At 35.6% G+C, this 22,801-nt stretch overlaps 1 protein-coding gene across 1 annotated transcript in view; it reads left to right on the forward strand.

The window, feature by feature from the left end:
• Positions 1–22,801, forward strand: part of DLG1 (discs large MAGUK scaffold protein 1) — a 271,867-nt gene that overhangs the window by 89,465 nt on the left and 159,601 nt on the right. Inside the window, exon 5 of the mRNA XM_023214799.2 lies at positions 15,253–15,417. Coding sequence (XP_023070567.1) covers positions 15,253–15,417 — 165 coding nt within the window. The remainder of the gene's footprint in view (positions 1–15,252; positions 15,418–22,801) is intronic.

Here is a 22,801-nt window from a genome sequence, read left to right on the forward strand (position 1 = left end):
CTGTCTAGAATAGGGTTTATCTATTTTTATGATTATTTGGCTTTGTTAATATACTCAATTCTTTGTTTTCTGTTTCATTGATTTCTGCCTTTTATTATTTCCTTCCTTCTCTTCCCCTCAGGTTTACTTAGTCTTTTTTTTTTGTAGCTTCTCAAGGTGGATCCTTAAGTCAGTGATTTTAAACTTTCATTTTTAACATAAGCAGTTAAAGCTACAGATTTCCTTTTAAGTACTTGTAAAGTTTGTTAGTAGTTCAGAACCCTCAGGTTCAGTAATTTCCTAGAAGAACTCACAGAACTCACGGAAAGCTATTATACTCACACTTAAGGATACAGATTAAAATCAGCCGTGGGAGAGACACAAGGGACAGAGTCCAGAAAATTTCCGAATGAGGAGTTTCCAGTTGTCCTCTCTGGAGTCATGGATGATGTTAACCCTCCTGGCAACAATGTGTGACGATAAGCACTGAGTATTCCAACCAGGGAAATCCAGTCGGGACATTCCAAGGGTTTGGAGGGATTTAAAAACAAGGTTAGATTCTTTACTACCTAGTCCTGTTGAGCTTCGTTACTCCTCCGTCCTGGATCGTTTCTGATTCCCTTCTGGAGTTCTTTGAATCAGGAGATTTTTAGAAGTATGTGTTTAATATTCAAATATTAGGAATTTTACTAGATATCTTGTTATTTTTCAGTTAATTCCATTGTGGTTAGAGAATGGATTGTTTGCGATTTCAATCCTTTTAAATTTGTGACTTGTTTTGTGGCCTAGCATATGGTCTGTATTGGCAAATGTACCATATTCACAGAAGGTGATGTATTTTCTTCAGTTGTTAAGTGTTGTTTATCATAAATATTAATTAGGTCAAGACAGTTGATAGTTTGTTCAATTTGTCTGTCTTATATTTGTATAGTCCTATCAGGTGCTAATCAAGGAGTTTAAATCTCTTACTAAAATTGTAGAATTGTCTATTTCTCCCTTTAATTTCCGTTGGTTTTGCTTGTGTATTTTAAGGCCCTGTTATTAAGTACACACATTTATGGGTCTTATAACTTCCTGGTGAAATAAATTTTTAACTTTTTGAAATCTCTCTTTTTCTTTAGATAACTCTGTCTTGAAGTCTGTTTTATCATATGTTAATATAGGCACTTCAGCTTTCTTATGCTTACAGTTTATATACTTTTTTTGCATTCATATGCTTTCACTCTTCCTTTATTTACAAAGTATATCACTCCCTTTGCGTGAAGTAAGATTCATGCCCAGATTCTCAACATCATTTAGTGGTGGCCCAAGTCATATGTTTGTCTTTTAAATATGAGAAATCTGATTCTGGACTTGTTTTTACCACTTAACATTATATTCTGGAGCTTTTTCTGTTTCCATACCTGAAGACCTTTCTTATCATTTTATGGCTTATGATATTCTCTTATTTGAATAAGAATGATTTATTTGACAAGTTCATTGTTACTAGATACAGTGATGGATGTTTTTAATTATTTGTTTTACAAACAATACTACAATAAATAACTGCCTACACACATCGATTGTAAACATGGCAATATTTCTATAGGATAAATTTCTAAAAGTAGAATTATCAGGTCAGAGGTTATATGTATTCATAATTTTGATAGAAGTTGTGAAATTGTCCTTTTATAGAGGTAGTACCATTGTACACTCCACAGATTCGTGTAAAAGTTCCTGTTTTTCCCATGTCCTCGTCAGTATATAGTATGTTATTAGACTTGGATATTTGACAATCTGATAATGTGAGAAGTAGTACATCAGTGTAGCTTTAATTTACATTTATCCTCTTGGGAGTAGTAGATAAACGTATTTTTGTATATGTAAGAATTACTTGATTTTTTTCCTCTAAATTGTTTGCTTATTCTTGTTCCATGCATTACAGAGAGGGCTGGAGGGTTTTACATCTTTTTCTTAGGGACTAGTAGTCTTTCAATGTGTTTGTGAAATTAGTCCTTTGGATTTAAGTTACAAATGTTTTTTTTCCTAGTTTTTAACATTTTGACTTCTAGCCAAATTTATCAGTCTTTTTTTAATGGCTCCTCAGTATTATGTTACAGCTATATAGGTCTTTGTTATAAAAGAATTTGTCTAGAAGAATCTTGTGTTATAATCTCATTTAAAAAAAACTTTAGGATATTTTTTGTTGTAGCTACCCATTTTCCCCCTTGCTATTTATTGAATAATCTTTTAACCAATGATATTGGTTGAAGATATAAACTTTATTAAAAATAGTACCAAAGTTCTATTAATATACCGATTTTCATCTTTGTTTCACTAATCTTTCTGTTCTTGTACCAGCAACACCATGGTTTTATAATAGATTTTAAAATTTGTTGAAGATTGTGCACACTTATTCCTTATCTGTAGACTTTCTCTTTTTCTTCTTGTTTTTTTACAGTAACTTTAGTCACCTTGTCTAATTTTTGCATAAATATTTGAGTAAATGAATAAATTTTCTGTTGGCCTTTTTGTTGGGATTATGTTAAAGATAAAAGTATAGATAAACTTAGGAAGGAGATGATATCTTTGACTTGATTCTTTCTGCCAAGAACATGGCCTGTCTTCTTTCCATTTGGTAAAGGTGGACATTTGGATACTTCAGTTTTATTCCTGGGCATTTTATCTTTTTTTGTTTCTATTTCACATATGGCCTTCTATTTCCGTGTATCATCTAATTGGTTATTATTCGTTTAAATCAGAGACCAGCCATCTTTGCTGTAAAGGACCAGATAGTAAATACTTCAGGCTCTGTGGGCCGTCTACTTCCCAGCTCCACCACCGTATTACAGAGGCAGCTAGAAAGCAGCCACAAGTCATACATGAAGTGTGAACGAGTGTGGCTGTGTTCCACGAAAACTTCCTTTACAAAAATAGGTAGCAGGTCATATTTGAAAGTAGTCCAACAAAATTTCCAGCATACTTAGTTAAATGAAGGCAATCGATATCTATATATTCATTTTCTGCCTGGATACCTAACTGAAATCTTTTATTTATTGTTGGTATATTGTTCTTTATTTTTACTTATTTATTTATTACATTTCCCTTGGATTTTCTAGATTTACCATCAGGTCAGTGGTAATTTTATTCTTTTCCTTCTAATTTTTTTTTATCTCATAGATTTTTTTCTTATAGCTCCTGAAAAGTGTTAGCAGTAGTTATAATGATACGCTTATTTCCGACTTTAATGCGAATGATGTGTTTCCCCATTAGTCAGATTAATCGTTGACTTTCTGGGTGAATAGAAGGATACTATAAATCAAGGCTCATGCTTGTAATCCCACCACTTTGGGAGGCTGAGGCAGGTGGATCGCTTTGAGCTCAAGAGTTCGAGACCAGCCCGGGCAATGTGGTGAAATCCTGTCTCCAAAAAAAAAATACAAAAATTAGCTGGGCGTGGTGGTTCGTGCCTGTGATCCCAGCTACTTGGGAGGCTGAGGCTGGAGGATTGCTTGAGCCTGGGAAGGGGAGGTTGCAGTGAGCCAAGGTTACGCCACTGCCCTCCAGCCTGGGTGACAGAGTGAGATCCTGTCTCAAAAGAAAAAGAAAATATCTTACATAATTAAGAGTTATTTTTAAAATCAAGAGTATATACTGATTTTTTAAAATGCCATCTTAAAAGAATCCATAGAAATCATTTGACCCTTTACATCATAGATTTCTCTGTTGACTTCTCAGTAGCATACTAATAGAGTAATGCTCTCCCTGCACGCCCGTCTGCCCCGCAGAGGTGTCTGCGCCCTATAGATAGCCCCTTGAGCGTGTGAATACACGGCAAAAGGAAATTAAGGCTACAAATGGAAATGAGATTTTTAATAAACTGATTTTAAGATAGGGAGATTATCCTAAATTATTTGGGTGGACCCAAAGTTTCCTTGGAAGAAGGAATTGGAAAACAGAATCCAGGAGTTGACAGCATAAGAAGGACTTGGGCTGACATTGTTGGCTTTGAAGATGGAGGAAGTGGGCCCCCTGCCAAGCAATCTATATAGACAGTCCCCAGAAACTGGAAAAGGCAGGAAAAGAGATTCTCCTTTAGAGCCTCTGACACCCAGTGAAACACATTTTGGACTCTGAACTAACTACAGAACTATACAAATTTTGCTTGTTTTAAGCCACTATGTTTGGTAACTTACTATAGCAGCCATAGAAAAGTTTTGTTCTCAGTTTTAGTGCGTATATTTCACCATTAATTGTAGTGTCGGTTTCAGTTTGATTTATAGTAAGAGACTGTCCAGTTGTACTATTTTACTCCCAGAGGTGGTAGTGGTTGTTTTTAATCATAATGGATGTTTTTGTTTGTTGATTATTATAAGCAAAATATTATATATAAAAAAATATTCTTTTTTTTTTCTTTTGACTTGTTAATGAGGTCAGTTACATGAAATGCTTTTTTGATATTTACCTATTCTGACATGTTTGGACTGTATTCTACTTGGGTTGTAATATTTTGATGTTCTGAGCTCTTTTGCTAATGTTTTGTTTTGGAACTTTGCATTTACATTCATAAGTGAGATTGGTTTCTAGTTTTTTTGTCCTTTCTGAGGAATTATTTTTTTAGAATGTTGTCCTTTCTCATGATTATTGTTTCAAGGCTTTATTTCATTCTGTCATGGCCAGTTTTGGAAATTTATATATTCCTATAAAATTGTAACAACACAATTTTGTTTGTATTGTGTTTTGCTTCCCCCCTCCTCCCCCACCCTATCCCTAATCCAGGCTTGATTTCTGGGGGAAGGAGTAAGTCCCAATATTGGTAAGGTATACCATTTTTCACATGTATAGCTTTATCATATGAAGGTTGAACACATTTTTATTTTTTATATTTTGGCATGTTCAGGATGGTTTGGTATGTGGAAATCTTATCTTGGTATATGACATTTCCTTCCTTAAAAGGCTTGAATTAGTAATTCTGTTCTTCTTGGCCCTTAACCTTTTGGCAATTGCTGTCAGTGGTTTCAGGGGTTTTTAATACTTTTTTATTCCAGGCAAGTGAAGGAATAGTCATCTCCCTGTATCCACAGGGGATTGGGCCCAGGCTAATACCGCCTGCTGCCCATGGATACCAAAATCAGTGGCTGCCGATGCCCAAGTCCTTGATACATAAAAGACGTAGTGTTTGCATATAACCTGTGCACATCCTCCTGTATTTTAAATCATCTCTAAATTACTTATAATACCTAATTCTACGTAAATGCTACATAAGTAGTTGTTACAGTATGTTCTTTATTTGTATTATTTTTGTTGTATTTTTTTCCCCCAAATGTTTTCCATCTGTAGTTGTTTGAATCTGTAGATATGGAACTCACAGATACGGAGAGCCGACTGTAGTTGGGAGAAATTGTTTAACCACAGGCAATAGTTTAATTATACCTAAAATATTCATTCCAGCTCCCAGAAAACAAACCATCTAACATCAATTATTATAGGATTCTTCTGTTTCTATTCCTGCAGCTTTGTATTAAGCCATTGGGTCAAGAACAAAAACAATAGTGTTTCCTATGCATTTCTGTATGGTAGTTAGCTCATTTGAAATGTGTAAGTAGAAAAATGAAGTCAGTGTAATGTGGAAATCACATTGATTCACATGATTTTTCCTATACATGGGAGCAGACTGAGCTGTGGGAATAAGATTATAATCTTTAGCTGGAGAATAGAAAAGCTCTTGGCTCTTGAGCTACCTGTGAGCACGGTGTTCTTTGTACTCTCTTTAAGTAAGTTAAAGACAAGCACCTACCCCGGGGCCTTCTGCCACAGAGATTCATTCCTAAGCCAGTATGACTCTTTGCAGATGACAGATTTCATTGTCTTCCTTACCCTAAAAGTATCTGTATGGTTTGGGCACCCACCAGCCCTATTTTAATTATAGTGTTGTCAGTTTGTGCACTTTTACTGCTTGCTGTGGCTCTTGCCTGCCTGAGCAATACAATTTAATGACTGCTCTTTTTCCCTGACAGAGGCCATTTATTTTAACCTTGAAACCAAGAGTATAGTTTTGCTCTTGAAAGGATAATTTTTTAATTGTTGGGCTGGGCGCGGTGGCTCAAGCCTGTAATCCCAGCACTTTGGGAGGCCGAGACGGGCGGATCACGAGGTCAGGAGATCGAGACCATCCTGGCTAATACAGTGAAACCCCATCTCTACTAAAAATGCAAAAAAATTAGCCAGGCGTGGCGGCGAGCGCTTGTAGTCCCAGCTACTAGGGAGGCTGAGGCAGGAGAATGGCGTGAACCCGGGAGGTGGAGCTTGCAGTGAACCGAGATTGCGCCACTGCACTCCAGGCTGGGCGACTGAGCGAGACTCCGTCTCCAAAAAAAAGAAAAAAAAAAATTTTTTTTTTAATTGTTAAAGACTGCAAAAGTGAAAGTAAAGTCAGTGGCTTTGAATGTATTTTATTGATCCTAAAATATACTTTTCTCTACTTTTAACCTGTCTCAAATTTGGAGTTACTTGCAATTGATGTACTTCACAATTTATTTGGCAGTGTTTTTTTTTTCTTTTTTATTTTTGGGGGGCTAAATATAATTACTGGGGCATCTTATAATTGATGATGTGTACTGGATTCGTGGAATACGGTATTTGCTAGTTAGATAAATTTTAGAATTTAAAATATCCTGGTTCTGACTTTGAGAAAACCTAGTCTTCCAATGGAGATACTGTAATCTTTCGATTTGGGAACTGTTTTTGAAAGTTCATGACACAGACTATGACAAAGTTTTCTAAGTATTTTACAAGATGGAGATGTTACAAATTTTATCTTATTTTATTTTGAGACAGGGTCTTACTCTGTTGCCTAGGCTGGAGGGCAGTGGTGTGATCATGGCTCACTGCAGCCTCAACCTCCCCGGCTCAAGCAATTCTCCTACCTCGGCCTCCCCAGTAGCTGAAACTACAAGCACACGTCACCATGTCCAGCTAATTTTTAAAATTTTTTGTAGAGGCAGAGTCTCAAAAGTGGTCCTGAACTCCTGGGCTCAAGTGATCCTCTTGTGTCAGCCTTCCAAAGTGTTGGGATTACAGGCATGAGCCACCATCCCAGGCCTAAAATTAACATTTCTATACACAAAATACACATTTTTCCTTCCGCGTCACTGTCACTTTTACGACAAATCTAACAGTGGTTAGACTGGATCATTCTCTGACAGGGACAGCATTCCTCCCTACCCCCCAGACTTATTTAAAGTAATTTCCCCAAATCCCTTTGAGAAACTGGCTAAAGTTGTGAACATGTCTTCAGAAGTAATGCTCACATCTCCTTACAATTCTTTTACAATTTTCTGGTTTGCAGTTTTAGGCAGTTACGCTTCTTGTTTTTGTTTTGTTTTGTTTTGTTTTGTTTTGTTTTTAGCATATTGGTTAGAAACTAGAGAAGTGTTGAGTAAGATGATACTGCCTTGATTGCCACTTTAAGAATGCTTCTGTTTCACCATCAAATATGATTGCTGGTAGATGCTTTAAAAGTTTATTTGTATTTCTGTATTGCTAAGAGTTTTTCTTCTCCTAAAATCAGGATTGAGTTTAAAATTTTGAGATTCTTAGGTGGTGGTTCTTAGAGCATTTATTGAGATGATCATGCAAATTTTGTTCATTGATCTTTTCATATGTTAAAATACATGAATTATGACTGTCTTAAAATTGAGCCATCCTTATTGTTGGGATACATTTCACATCGTAGTGTTGGATTCAGTTTGCTTTTTTTCCTTCCAAAACATTGGAATTCATATTCAAAGTGAGAGTCTCTTGTGTTTTCAGGTTCTATAATCTGGTTGAGAAATTTGGAAGGTTTTTGTCTTCTTCAGGAAGGCAGCAATCAGTGTTTCCTTGGTAGACGTGAAGTGCAGATATAATACATTTACGATTATCCTTATCACTCGTTTTGTAATTCTGCTTATCTTACATTTATTATGGTTTTCATGCATTTGGTTTATTTGTATATAATCATGGGGTACAAGTGCAGTTTTGCTACATTAATAAACTGCGTTGTGGTGAAATCAGGGCCCCCAGAGCATCCATCACTAAAGCAGTGCACATGGTACCCACCAGACTGCCTCCTGTCATCCACCCCTCCCACCCCTCCACCCCTGCAAGTCCGCGTTGTCCATCATTCCACACTCTGCGTCCATGTGTGCACATTATTGAGCTACCGCTTACAAGTGAGAGCATGCAGTATTTGTCTTTCTGTGTCTGAGTAATTTCACTGAAGTGTTTTGGTTGTTTGGGCTCTTTTTTGGTTCCATGTGAACTTTAGGATTTTTTTTTCTACTTCTATGAAAAATGATATTGGTATTTTACTGGGGATTACATTGAACCTCTAGATTGCTTTGGGCAGTGTGGTCATTTTAACTTTATTCATTCTTCTGATCCATGAGCATGGGGTGTTTTTCCATTTGTTTGTGTTATCTGCCTTGTATTTCATCATTGTTTTGTAGTTTTCCTTGTAGAGATCTTTTGCCTCCTTGGTTGAATGTATTCCTGGATATTTTATTATTTTATTTTATTTTGTAGTTATCGTAAATGGGATTGCCTTCTTGATTGGGCCTTTGGCCAGATCATTATTGGTGGATAGGAACACTACTGATTTCTGTACATTGATTTTGTATCCTGAAACTTTTCCTGAATTCATTTACCAACTCAGAGTTTTTTTTGTGGAGTCTTTAGAGTTTGTTAGATATAAGATCATATCATCAGCAAACAGGAATAATTTGACTTCTTCCTCTTTTCTAATTTGGATGCCTTTTATTTTTTCCTCTTGCCTAATTGCTGTGGCAAGTCTTCCGGTATTGCGTTGAATAAGAGCGGTGAGAGTGGCTATTGTGGTATTGTTCCAGTTCTTAGAGGGAATGCTTTTAACTTTTCGCCACTAACTATAATGTTGACTGTGGGTGTGTTATATGTGGTCTTTTTTATGTTGAGATATGTTTCTTCAAAACCTAGTTTGTTGTGGACTTTTTATTATGAAAGGAGGCTGAATTTTATTGAATGTTTTTTCTGAGTCTGTTGAGATGAGTCTATTGAAATAAGGCTTTTGACCTTATTTCTGTTTATGTAATGTATCGCATTTATTGATTTGTGTATGTTGAACTATCCTTGCCTCCCCAGGATAAATCCCACTGGATCATGGGGTATTATATTTTTGATGGTGCTGTTGGATTTGATTTGCTAGTATTTTCTTTAGATTTTTCCATCTATGTTCATTAGTGGTATTGGCCTGTAGTTTTATTATTTTGCTGTGTCCTTTGTGGTTTTGGTAACAGGGTAATACTGGCTTCCATTCCTCAACACATGTTAATCCTCATCTGTTTCAGGAATTCACATTAAGCCTCACTGTGCCTTTTATGTTAATGTGTTACTGTTTTTCCTAAAACGAAGTGTGTTGGCATGCATGGAACAATATGTGGTACCAAATATTTCTTTTAAATTTACTACTGAAATAATAAATATTTGAAGGGTAGATAGGGAGATATGTGCACACTAATAATAATTATATTTGTTCAACTGGTATTGATTTAAGAACTTTGTACTAAATATTTTATTAAATACTTAGTTTTTGGCCTTAATTTTAGTTATTTTGGATTTTCTAATAGATCAAGAATCTGCATCATTTCCATAATCAGAAAATTGTTTCTAAAGAAAGATATCTGGAAATTGTCTAACAGCAGTGAAGTAGTAATTTAGTCACATTCCTATACGTACGTCATAGTAGTGAGTAAGTAAATGATATTGCTGATGTTGTTAACCAAGATTAAGGGCAGCGTAAAGTTTTATGTCAAAAATAGTGGCCTGAAAATTGTAAACAAGGATGGGAAAATGTGTTTAGAATGTTCTTACTATAATCATTTAAAAAATGTTTCCTCCTTCATCCCTAACCCTCATCACCACTTTGTAATTCTTTTTAGTCTAAGTGTTAGGTAAGTTAGACTTGGACCATCCTTAGGGAGGCATTAGTTTTCTACATTCTACTTTATTGGCAAACTGGTTTTATATGAAGTTTTCAGTGTTATAAAAATTGGAAATAGGTTGAGATAAACCTTTAGATAACAAGAAATAGAGATGAATATTGCTGTGTAATGTAATGATGGCCTTGAAAGTACTTGGAAGTGCTTTCTCAATTAAAAATTGTAAGGAACCCAAGGTTTCTCTTTTTTGAATAATTACAGGTTAAGCATTCTTTATCCAAAGTGCTTGGGACCAGAAGTGTTTCGGATTGTGGAATTTTTCAGATTTGGGGATGTTTGCATATACATAATGAGATATGTTGGGGATGGGACCTAGATCTAAACATGAAATTTGTTTCATGTACACATTATACACGTAGCCTGAAGGACTTCATATACACTGTTTTTGTGCATGAAACAGTGTTGTGACTGCAACCCATCACATGAGGTCAGATGTGGAATTTTTCACTTGTGGTATGTTGGTGCTCAAAAAGTTTTGAAAATTGGAGCATTTCGGATTTTGGATTTTTGGATTAGGGACACTCAACCTGTAATAGAGAATAGACTTTAGATTTGGTAACTGTTTTTATAAAAGGTTTCCTTAAAGGGACAAGTATAAGGGAACTCAGAAACTTTAAGAGATTCCCATTGGCTAGAGATATGTCAATTTCAGGTTCAGAGAAGATTTTTTCAATAGATTTTATCATCAGATATGTGTAATCCATCAATTTATCGTGATAATTTTTATAATAATTCAAAGATATACTGTAAAATTTACTCTTTTAAAGTATACAGTTATGTGTGCAGGGTTGTGCACCTACCACCACTAACTAATTTCAGAAGGTTTTCATCATCCCAGAAAGAAATTCCATATCCATTAGCAGTTGATACCATTTCTCCCTCTTGAGTGAAATTGCTGGGTCTTAAGATACTTCATGTAACTTTTTGAGGAACCGTCAAACTGTTTTCCAGAGGGAATGTGCCGTTTTACATTCCCATCAGTAATGTACGAGAGTTCCCATTTTTCCGCATTCTTGACAACACCTGTCAGTCTTTTTTTTATTATGGTCCTCATGTTGGATGTGAAGTAGTATCTCATTATGGATTTGATTTGCATTTATGTAATAACTAATGATGTTAAACATCCTTCCATGTGCTTATTGGCTATTCGTATATCTTCTTTGGGAAAATGTTTAAATCTTTTGCCCATTTTTAAATTGACTTGTCTTGTTGTTGAGCTGTAAGTTGTCTTCTGGACACTAGACCCTTATCAAATATATTATTTGTAGTATTTTTCTCCTCATTCTTTGGGTTTTTTTTTTTGTTTGTTTGTTTGTTTTTGAGACTGAGTCTCGCTGTGTCACCCAGGCTGGAGTACAGTGGCCCGGTCTTGACTCACTGCAACCTCTGCCTCCCGGCTTCAAACGATTCTCCTGCCTCAGCCTCCCGAGTCGTTGGGACTACAGGCGCCCGCCACCACACCTGGCTAATTTTTGTATTTGAAGTAGAGACGGGGTTTGACTATATTGGCCAGGCTAGTCTCGAACTCCTGACCTCGTGATCTGCCCACCTCAGCCCCCGAAGGGCTGGGATTACAGGCTGAGCCACCACACCTGGCCGCTGTGGGGTGTCTTTTCACTTTCTTGATAGTGGCTTTTGATGAACAAAAGTTTTTTTTTTTGATGAGTCCAATTTATGTTTTTTCTTTGGTTGCTGATGCTTTGGATGTCATATCTAAGCTACTATTTCCTAATCCTGACGTCACAAAGATTTACACTTATGGTTTTCTAACTGTAGCTCATATTTAATTTCAGTTAATTTTGTGTTAATTTTTGTATATAGTGTAAGAAAAGGGTCTAATTTCATGGTTTTGCATCCAGTTGTCCCAATATCATTTGTTAAAAAAAAAAAAAAAAGATTGTTTCTCCCTTGGCACACATGTCCAAAATCAATTGACTATAAATGTAAGGATCTATTTCTGGACTCTTCAATTCCATTGATCTGTGTATCTATATTTACTCCAGTACTGTAGTCTTGATTAATGTAGCTTTGGAGTAAGTTTCAAAATCAGGAGGTGTGAGCCCTGTACTTTGTTGTTCATTTTCAAGATGATTTTGGCTATTCTGCATTCCTCGCAATTCCATGTGGATATTAGGATCAGCTTGTCAGTTTCTGTGGGGGAAAAGTGCCTGATGGAATTTTGACAGAGATTGCATTGAATGCTATATAGAAACTAATTGATCACCTTGGGAGATGGCAGGGAGCCAATTTTTCAAATCTGTCTTGGAAACTAGTAAGTAAGGGTATTTTTCCTGTTTCACCTGTGTGAACCATACCAACGGATAACCACATCGTAGGTGAAGTGTCTCTTTATACATGTATTCCATTGCATTGGTGAAAAATAAATAGCGAATTAGTTTGTCACAATTTTTGCAAATCCCAATGAATGAATTAGTTTAGGCATTGAATATCAAGAGCTGCTAACTTTACAAAAAGAGAGACAAGCATATGCCTTCTGATAAAATAACACACCACCACCTGTAGTCTCACCAAAAGGACTGAATGTGAGACTAATCAGTTCCTTGTGTCCAGCTGCCAATTTGCAGGAAATAAGGAAGCAAAAGGACTACATTGAAGAACCCCATGATTTTGCAGTCATTTTACTGGAACCTCTTTAGGTCAAATGCCTTGAGTTTCTCCGTAATTATAGGAAATAAAAAAGGATCAAGAGGGAACTTATAGATTAAAAGCTACTTAAAAGACATAATTTTAAAATTATTTCTTTCCTTTTCAGAATGAGGCTTTTTTATTTTAATTCCTTTCACGTCCCTCCAGATTACATACGTACATTCATAGACATGGATATACACATACACATATATAATGATACATACACACACTGTTGCTTTAAAATGTTTAAACAATGCATTTATATAAAATTTTAAGTATATTTATGTACACATACAGTTTTATGTAGAAAATACATATCATGTGTATATAAGTATCTATAGCTTTGAAACATCCTTTCCTCATTCAGTTATCTATGTTTTTACTTTGTCCTATTAGAAGATGTAGATTTTTGATCAATTTAACTTCTATGTAGAATTTCCTACGATGGGTGTGTCTCCTTTCTTTAGACATTTTGTTAGTTGATTGAAAGGCAGTTTATTGTCAGTTTTTTAAAATTCCAAACTGTAGTGAATATCCTTATCCGTGTATCTCTTCTAAAGTATATCCTAAGTTATTGAGTACCTGTAGAGTTTCAAAAGATGGCACCAAATTTCCTTCCTTGTATCTACTCCTGAGAGTACTTAACTTGTGCTTCCACTCAAGTGAGTATGTAAACTGTGTTAGGTTTTCTGTGTTTATGTTAACTTCAGCCTTGCTTGCAGGATAAAGTTAGAGAACCTTTTTTTATTGGTTTTGAAAACACCTGTGAAAACACTATTCTTGTATCATGTTGAATAAGGTAATGTTGATATAAACCAGATTGCTGTTTTCCATGTGATTGTACCATTTTACAGAAGGATGTTGTTTAAAAAGTGATACTGGAGGTTGTATAGTAACTTTCAGCATTCAAGCCCACAGTTACGATTCTTTTTTTTTTTTTTGGTATGCATTTACAAATGTACATTTTCCCTCTCATCTATACAACAGATAACTGGTATTCCTCCTTAATACTGCTTCATACTGTCTCTCAGCTGATGCTGGTTTTTCTGTTTGTTTGTTTGTTTCTTCTCACTAAAGAAGTTGAGCATTTTTCCCTCTAAGTTTACTGACCCATTTTTTTTTCTACTTGTAAGTTCACGGGGTACGTATGCAGGTTTGTACATTTTCCCTCTCATCTATACAACAGATAACTGGTATTCCTCCTTAATACTGCTTCATACTGTCTCTCAGCTGATGCTGGTTTTTCTGTTTGTTTGTTTCTTCTCACTAAAGAAGTTGAGCATTTTTCCCTCTAAGTTTACTGACCCATTTTTTTTTTCTACTTGTAAGTTCACGGGGTACGTATGCAGGTTTGTTACATGGGTAAATTGTGTGTCACTGAGGCTTGGCATAGGAATGATCCTGTCACCAAGGTAGTGAGCATAGTACCCGATAGGTAGCCATCCACCCCACACCCCCTTCCACCTCCCCACTCAAGCAGTCCCCCGTGTTTGTTGTTCCCGTCTGTGTGCCCGTGTGTATTCAGTGTTTAGCTCCCACTTACAAGTGGGGACATAATAGTATTTTGTTTTCTGTTCCTGTGTTAGTTCACTTAGGATAATGACCTCCAGTTGTATCCATGTTGCCACAGAGGACATGATTTCATTCTTTTTTATGACTGCATAGTATTCTGTGGTGTCTATGTACCACATTTTCTTTATCCATTCCACCATTGGTGGACATCTTGGTTGTTTCCATTTCTTTACTATTGTGAATAGCACTGCAGTGAACACGCATGTGTCTTTTTGATAGAATGATTTATTTATTTATTCATTTATTGATTGATTGGTTTTGTTCCCAGTAGTGGGATTACTCGGTACTGACCCACTTGTATGCCTTTTTAAAAAAATACCACTTTATGTTTGCTATTTTTGTTTAAATCATTGATAAGAGCAACTTAATAAACCTTGGTTTCTTGCTGAAATTCTTTTTTTATTGTGCCTTGTTTTGTGTCTTTTCTTTATGAGTAGGTTTATTTGAGGGTGATGGGAAAGAGAATATTTTATTTCAGTGTGGCTTTATTTATGCCATCGGCCTTCTCAGCTTGGTGTGAGGAAGCTTTTTTTTAATTATAGTAGTTTTTTAGAAACAGGTTGCATAGAGGTGTGTGTGTGAGAGAGAGAGAGAGAGAGATTATAGGTAAAATAAAAAACGCTATTGTCTGCTGAACTAATTTTCAGGTAGAAATTAAAATGGCTGACTTTAAAAAATTTTTGTATGCAAGTTAACAGAGTAAGAAAACCAGACTAAGGTGCATAACTTGGGCTTTTCACGTTGACTTTATTTAAATAATTGTGTCTTAGAGATACATGATTCAGCTAACATTGGGTAAGAAGTGAGCAGTCCAATATTCAGGCTTCTCTATCACCTAGCTTTGAGTTATTTTTAATGTTTAAATTAAATAATTTTATTAAATTATTGGCATTATTTCTAAAATAAAATTAAAATAAAATCCTATTTCTCAGATCTGATGTATTAAACCATAAATATACTTTATATTGAGTATTTGGCTAGTTATGAAAACCATGATTTGAATTAAACTCACTTTGCTTATCAGGGCTTTTTCATATTTATTTTCTTTACTTTACAGAAATACAGGTATCAGGATGAAGATACACCCCCTCAGGAGCACATTTCCCCACAAATCACGAATGAAGTGGTAGGTCCCGAACTGGTTCATGTCTCAGAGAAGAACTTATCAGAGATTGAGAATGTCCATGGATTTGTTTCTCATTCTCATATTTCACCAATAAAGGTAGGATAGTATCTATTTATTATTGTTATGAATTAACTGTTACTTTTGTTAGACATACAGCTCATGCTCCGAGAGAAGTTTTCTTTCATGTAGGTTCTCCCTACCCCCCACCCCCATTGTAGTTTCATAGTTATGGAGAATTTCAAGGTGCTCGTTAGTATTCAGGAAAACGGAAAACATTTTTAAATATATATTTTATAAATGAATGTTATTCAGTGATGCTATCTTTAAGTCTAAAAATTGCCATGAAGGAAATAACTATTAAATTTCAAATACAACACACTGAAATATTTTCAAACACTTGATTTTAAATATTAGTTGGTATAGAAAAAATGTGTTTCCAGCACTTTGGAAGGCTGAGATGGGTGGATCACTTGAGGTCGAGAGTTTGAGACAAGCCTGGCCAATATAGTGAAATCCCGTCTCTACTAAAAATACAAAAAAATTAACCAGGCGTGATGACGCACGCCTGTAGTCCCAGCTGCTCAGGAGGCTGAGGCAGGAGAGTCGCTTGAGCCTGGGAGGCGGAGGTTGCAGTGAGCCTAGATTACGCCACTGCACTCCAGCCTGGGCGACAGAGCAAGACTCCATTTCAAAAGAGAAAAAGAGCGTTAACATAATCTTTAAATTCCAAATATGTGACCTTTCCTGATCCTATCATCTCTCCCCTCAGAAGTAACTACAATCCTGAGTTTATTTACCCTTCTTATTAAAGTTCTACCATATATTTAGATTGCTAATGAATTGTTTTGCATATTTTGGACTTTATGTAAATGGACTCATACTGTATCTTACCTTTAACTTGCACTTTTTACTCAGTATCACATTCCTCAGGTTGATTAACTTCACTGCTTCAGAGTTTTCTATTTCATGAATATACTACAATTTATTTTACTTTTGATGGATATGGATTTATTTTCAAGTTATTACTAGTATAAAAGGTGCTTCTAAAAACACAGGTTATATATACATCTTTGTGAATAATGCCAGAGTGTTTCTCAGTAGCTGTGTCATTTCCATTTTCAGCAGCAACATCTAACGTTTTTAGTTGATCCATGTTCAATTAGTATTCTTATTTTTGACATTGTTTTGGTTTTGAAATGGTATCTGATTGTGATTTTAATGGGAATTTTATTAGGGAGGTATGATGTATTTATTGATCCTTTAGGTTTCCTTATCTGTTATGGGCCCGTTTAAGATTTTTGCTTGTTTTTGTATTGGGTCATTCTTTTTATTGATTTGTATTTCTTTATATATTCTGAATACTAATCCTTTACTGGTTGTGTGTATTTAGCTTAAGGATCATTTCTTACGAGTAAAATGTACCTGGATTTTGTAATTCTCTTTGAGGAGTGATAACATACTACTGGTTAAAATTTTTAGTGATGATAGTACGATTCAAATTTTCTATCAGTTAATTTTGCTAGGCTATTTTTTTTTTTGAGTAATTTTTAACATTTCAGAATGTATTTTCAAATTATTATTTATGATATCCTGCTAATACCTTTTAATATCTATAGCATATGTAGGCATGGCCCCTTTTTTGTTCATAATATCATTTATTTCAGACTCTTTGTTTTTCTTCACCATTCTTGCCAAAAGTGTCAATTTCAAAGATGGTCTTTTCAAAGAACCATCTTAAAAAAAAATTATCTTGAGTCCTTGCCCTGTGTGCCCACCCTTATCCCTCTGTTCTTTTACACACATACGCATACATATAGACGTGTTTATGTATGTACATGCATATGTGTATATGTAAATATAAATTACACGTAGGATAGCTGAATATCAATTAAAGATTGTGTTCAGTATAAGTAATCTGATCTTCCCTTGAGGAACTAAAAGAGAGTTAGGGAGAGTAAACAGCCAAAAAATCAGTTGGCTGTTCACCAGTTAGTGGCAGAAACAGTTCTTTTATCTTTTCTTCCTTTCTCTTTTTATCATTATTATTTTTTTCTTTTTTGGTTTCTTTGAGTTTATTCTGTTTTCTTGTTTTTCTAGTTTCTCAAGTCAGTTGCTTATTGCACTGATTACCAGCCTTCTTTTCTAGTAGTATTCATTTATACATATTTCTTGAAACAGGATTTTTAAATGTATCCCACAAGTTTGAATATGTAATGTTTTCTTATTGTATTTTTTTTTTAACATCCAGTGTGATTTGTTTTTCGTTAGCCTCATGAGTTACTTAGAAGTGTGTTTAATTCTTAAACATTAGGGACTATTCCTTTCATATTGTCTTTTTTGTTTTTGTTTTTATGAGACAGGATCTTGTTCTGTTGCCCAGGCTGGAGTGCATTGGCTGTCATAGCTTACTGCAGCCCCAAACTCCTGGGCTCCAGTGATCCTCCCAGCTCAACCTCCCAAGTAGCTGGGTCTACAGGCACACATCACCATGCTTGACTATTTTTTTGTTTTGGTAGAGACAGGGTCTTGCTTTGTTGCCCAGGCTGGTTTTGAACTCCTGGCCTCAAGTGATCCTCTTCCCTTGACCTCCCAAAGTCCTGAGATTACAGGTGTGAGCCTCCGCACCTGGCTCATATCTTCTTTTGGATTGTATTTTCTCATCTCATTTTCCCTTACTATTAGCTTGGAAGTTAAAAATTGTTTCTCTTCCGTTAGTGGTTATTGTAGAAATTTTATTATATGTTTAACTTAAAAAAGTCTGAAGTAAATAAATGCCTTTCACTCCTATTCCAGACAGCGTAAGAACCTTAGCACACTAAAGCCCGAGCTCCCCTCTTGTTGTGTGGGCTGTTCCTGTCAGCCCAGGCCTGGTTTTATCTTGATGGAATTAATCTAATTTGTTTATTATTTTGGTCCAAAAACACTCCCGGGATATGTATACTTTTTAAATTTCTGATGTTTTGAATTTCTGGTTATCCTCATTGTTACAAACCAACCAAAGCCAATTTGCACATGGCTAACTCTGGTCTTTTGGTAGGTCTTTTACTAGTTATTTTGGTATGTTTGCAGATTATGACACAAGCAGACATTTAAACAAACAGTGAACCAGCATGCATATTTTGTGTAGCCTGTTCTTTAAATCTGATGAAACCCCAGCTTTCCGTTGTTGCCTTAAAAATGCTCATTCTAAGCAGATAAAACAATATTCCAGACACAAGATTTTGTTTATCCAGAGTCTCCAGACGTCTTATGGGTTAAACCTAAGGTGTTATCCCAAAGGGTTTAGGCCTCTCCAGAGTCTTCCCTTTCCTGAGCAAGGGTGAATTCTGTCTCTAAATTAATTCAACCAGTTCTCATAACTGGGATACTATGCATTTCACCAGCAAAATCCCATTTTGCTCTTTCATAAGCCACTACTTTCATCAGTGAAAACCTACTTCATTATGATAATTGGAAAGACTTTTGGTGTAAATCAAAGATTAATATGACAAACCCCCCTTTTTTTGTTGTTGTTTTGTTTGGTTTTGTTTGTTTTGAGACGGAGTCTTGCTCTGTTGCCCAGGCTGGAGTGCAGTGGCACGATCTCGGCTCACTGCAAGCTCCGCCTCCCAGGTTCACGCCATTCTTCTGCCTCAGCCTCCCGAGTAGCTGGGACCACAGGCGCCCGCCACCACACCCGGCTAATTTTTTGATATTTTTAGTAGAGACGGGGTTTCACTGTGTTAGCCAGGATGGTCTCGATCTCCTGACCTCGTGATCTGTCTGCCTCAGCCTCCCAAAGTGCTGGGATTACAGGCCTGAGCCACCGCGCCCGGCCGACAAAACCCTTTTAGCAGCCATCTCCATATGTGATTCTTCTAATTAAATGCTGGGTGATCAATCTTGGTACGTGAATTGGAATACAGACTGGCCTTTGGGAGGTTTAGAAGTTCTCCAGGTGTTTCTAATGTACGGGCGCAGTTGCGAAGCATTGTCCCGCCACTATTACTGCTACTGTAGTTGACCCTTGAACAACATGAGTTGGAACTGCACTGCTCCACTTATATGTGGATCAAACAAATGCAGATTTCAAACAAATGCAATCAAACATAAGAATATTTGTGGGATGCAAAACCTGAGTATACAGAGGACTGACTTCATATCAGTGCATAGCTGACTTCAGGACTTCAGTATGCGAGGATTTGGGTATACTCGGGCAGTCCTGGAACTAGTCCCCCGTGAATGCAAAGCGTGAGGTATTTTCCTGCACTACTGTGCTATCTGTGCTGAGCTATTCATATTTACAAGTAAATTTCTGACATCATTTGTCGAATCCTCCTTCTAGAATGAGAGACTTAAATTTATAGTATTGAGAAAGAACACATTAATACTTTAAGATTTTCACTGTGTTCTTAATCTGATTCATTCGTTCCTTAATCTCCTGACCATAAGTGATGTAAAGTCAATTTTTTGGTATCTGCTTTAAATTGCTCTTTTTCTTTACATGTACTTGCTTTTTGTTTATTATTACAATGATAAAGGATTATGTCCCTTACAGCTTCTTAAAGAAATATTTTATAGAGGCTTACATAAAGGAGTATGTTATTAAAATTAAAACGTCCTTTATCATCAGTTGTAAGACTTACCTTTTCTACATTTACCATTTCTGAAATTGGTAGAAATCTTCTAGTTGCTGGCATTTTCTCATTGCCTTACCTGAGTGGCAGTCTTTGTGTAGTCATATGTAAACCTTTGTTGACACGACACATTTTGTTAAGATCAAGAAAGTACCAGCAGGCTCTCGTGAGTCTCAGGGCACCATGGTCATAATTCAGCTGGTTCCATGAGAAGCAGCTGAAAACCTGGCCGTCTTTGTAGGCCATTCTCTTGCTCTGCCTTGTTCGTTTTGTTTTATGTTGTTGGGTATTAACAGAATCAGTCCCTGAAACAATTATAAATAATCCTCTGGGGCTCTTAAGTGAAACCACTAGTCCCCTTTCCCTCACTTTGGTTTGCTGGCTGTCTAATTCATATTTGCAAACTGAATAGATAAGGATTTTCAATCCCAGTAGAAAAAAATTGTGTATGTTCTCTATCATTTCTTTCTAAATCACGCTTTAATATGTTTATGTTTTTTCCTATTGTAAACTTGTTAAACACCATTTTCTTGTATATTTCCTGTGTAATATCATGATGTATCAAGTACTTGATACATACTGTTACCTGATATATTTGCACCATAGTTTGATGACCATATCACCTTTCTGATATCTGTTACCTTCATTTTTATTAGATTTTGTAAGGAAAGCTACAATGAGTAATCTTTGGACATGAAAAGTATTTAGTTTATTTCCTTTGGATGGATTACCAGAAGTCAAATTACTGGGTCAAAAGAATATGAACGTTTCTCAAGTTCTTGAAACTTTCTGACAGATTGTATTCTGATAGAATTGTAATTTAAGAATGATTAAGGCTGTTTGGGGAATTTCTACCTGCTTCCCCTCTTTCATTCATCAGTTACTGTGGCAGGTGCCACGTGAAATAATTATTTGAGGTGTGTAATAGATTTGGAGTAGGTAGGCATAGCAGAGTAGGTAGGGTTCCTTTAACTTTTTGTTAGAAAACCAAAATTGAAGGAGAACAACCCTTATTTTGACATAAGAAGGCAAGCTTTAATGTTTTTTCATCTTAACTTTTAAAAAACCAGAATAAATGTTGTAAGAAGCTTAACAGTTTATTTAAAATACAGCGTCAAGTATTAGACTAGTAGTCTGTTTTTTAAAATAAAAGCTAATATAGAGAGCTTTTCCTCTTATATAATATTGTGGTTTAGAGTGAAGTGAACAGCTGTTATGCTGCATGTAGAAGGCAGGATATAAATTATTATTTTTATAATTTGAAAAAGTATCTTAGAATAACAGTGGTTTGCTGAATAGATTGTAAATTAGGCACAGCTTTAGTCTTCACAATTCTAATAAAAGCGAATGTTAAAAATAGAATTTAATAGATGCTTTAAAAATCAACTGCTAGGATATTAGTTGTGTCAAGCAAGTACATGCATTTAGCAAACAGTTAGTAAACATCTATGCTAGTAGCTTTGTTAGACATCAGTGATTAGCATTTTTTAATGGAAAGATATGATGTAACATGAAAGAGGGAGAAATTAAATTCTTGGAGTTTTCTGAAAAAAGCAAGTTGACATTTGAACAAAGTGTTGAAGGATGTGTAAGATGCCAAGTCGGAGGAGGCAGTTACTGGGGTAAATAAATACAGTGGAAGGGTGATAATCACAAGAAACTATAGAATTGCAGGAAGGTTTATGATATTATTGCTGATACTTAGATTGCATGTTAGGAAATGAGGGCAAGATCTAAAGATCTGTATGAGGAATGTTATTATGAAGGGTTTGCCACCATGAAATATGCCGTGAATTAATCTATTAGATTATTGTGGTGGTGGTGGTGTGGTGATGGTGGCTCTCATTACTGGAATCATGAATAAAGTAAGATAGTGATTGGGTTACTTTATTCAGGACTTGGCATAAAGATAATTACGATTTTATAATTTAAGACTCTGAAAGGGATACTTTCTTGCCAGTGTTGGGAAGAATAACAAGAAAGAAATTGGGGATGTAATAGTTTTTTTTAAATCTTAATGTAGAAGAGAAGGACACAGTGGGTAGATTTTGGGGTTATATAAGAAAGTGTCAAGATTCTAAAACTAAAAATGAACTGAGAATTAGGAAAAATTGTTAGAACACTAAATCGAACAAATAATCACCTCGCCTTTTTCCAAAAAGTTTGAAATGTACATGAAGCAACAAGGAGGACAGTAGGAGCATTATTGAGTGTATGAGAGGTTGCAGTGATCATTGAAGAAACAAAGAATATATATTTGGTTTTTGTCTTCAATGGCAAGAAAAATTATGTTCAAACTATCGTATATAAAGTAAACATTGCTGAGAGGGACTTGAAATCAAACCAAAAAAACAGGAAATGAGCAGATAAGTGTGCTAAAAAATATATTTCCTAGTGTTTTATTTCATCCAGTAGTATTGAGAATACTGTGAAATGAAATCCCTAGCAAAAAAAAAAAATGTAGGAAATGGGAGTGGCAGAAAAATGGACACAAGCAAATGCAGGCCTTTTGAACCAAATGCTAGAGGAATAGAAGTTTTCCTATTTCTAGTATATAATGAGCAGTTTTTGAAATCAACTTTATTTTTACATCTCTGGAACATGTTAAAATATTATTGAATTTTACCTATTTTAGATGGACCTGGTATACTAAGGTGAGCATACAGTTTGCATACATTGACCACTAGATGGTGCTCATACAGAAGGGATTTTGTGTGTGCGACATTCAGGGTTTTTCTAGATAAATAACAAATCTATATGTTATTGTCAGTCTTCTCAGTCTTGTGTTATCTCAATACAGTTCTATGTTTTGAAATTTAATAGCCCACATTAGAAAAGAGTAATAAAAATTCCTGTTATATTGC

This window comes from Piliocolobus tephrosceles, chromosome 2, assembly GCF_002776525.5.
Source record: "Piliocolobus tephrosceles isolate RC106 chromosome 2, ASM277652v3, whole genome shotgun sequence".
NCBI classification, from domain to species: domain Eukaryota; kingdom Metazoa; phylum Chordata; class Mammalia; order Primates; family Cercopithecidae; genus Piliocolobus; species Piliocolobus tephrosceles.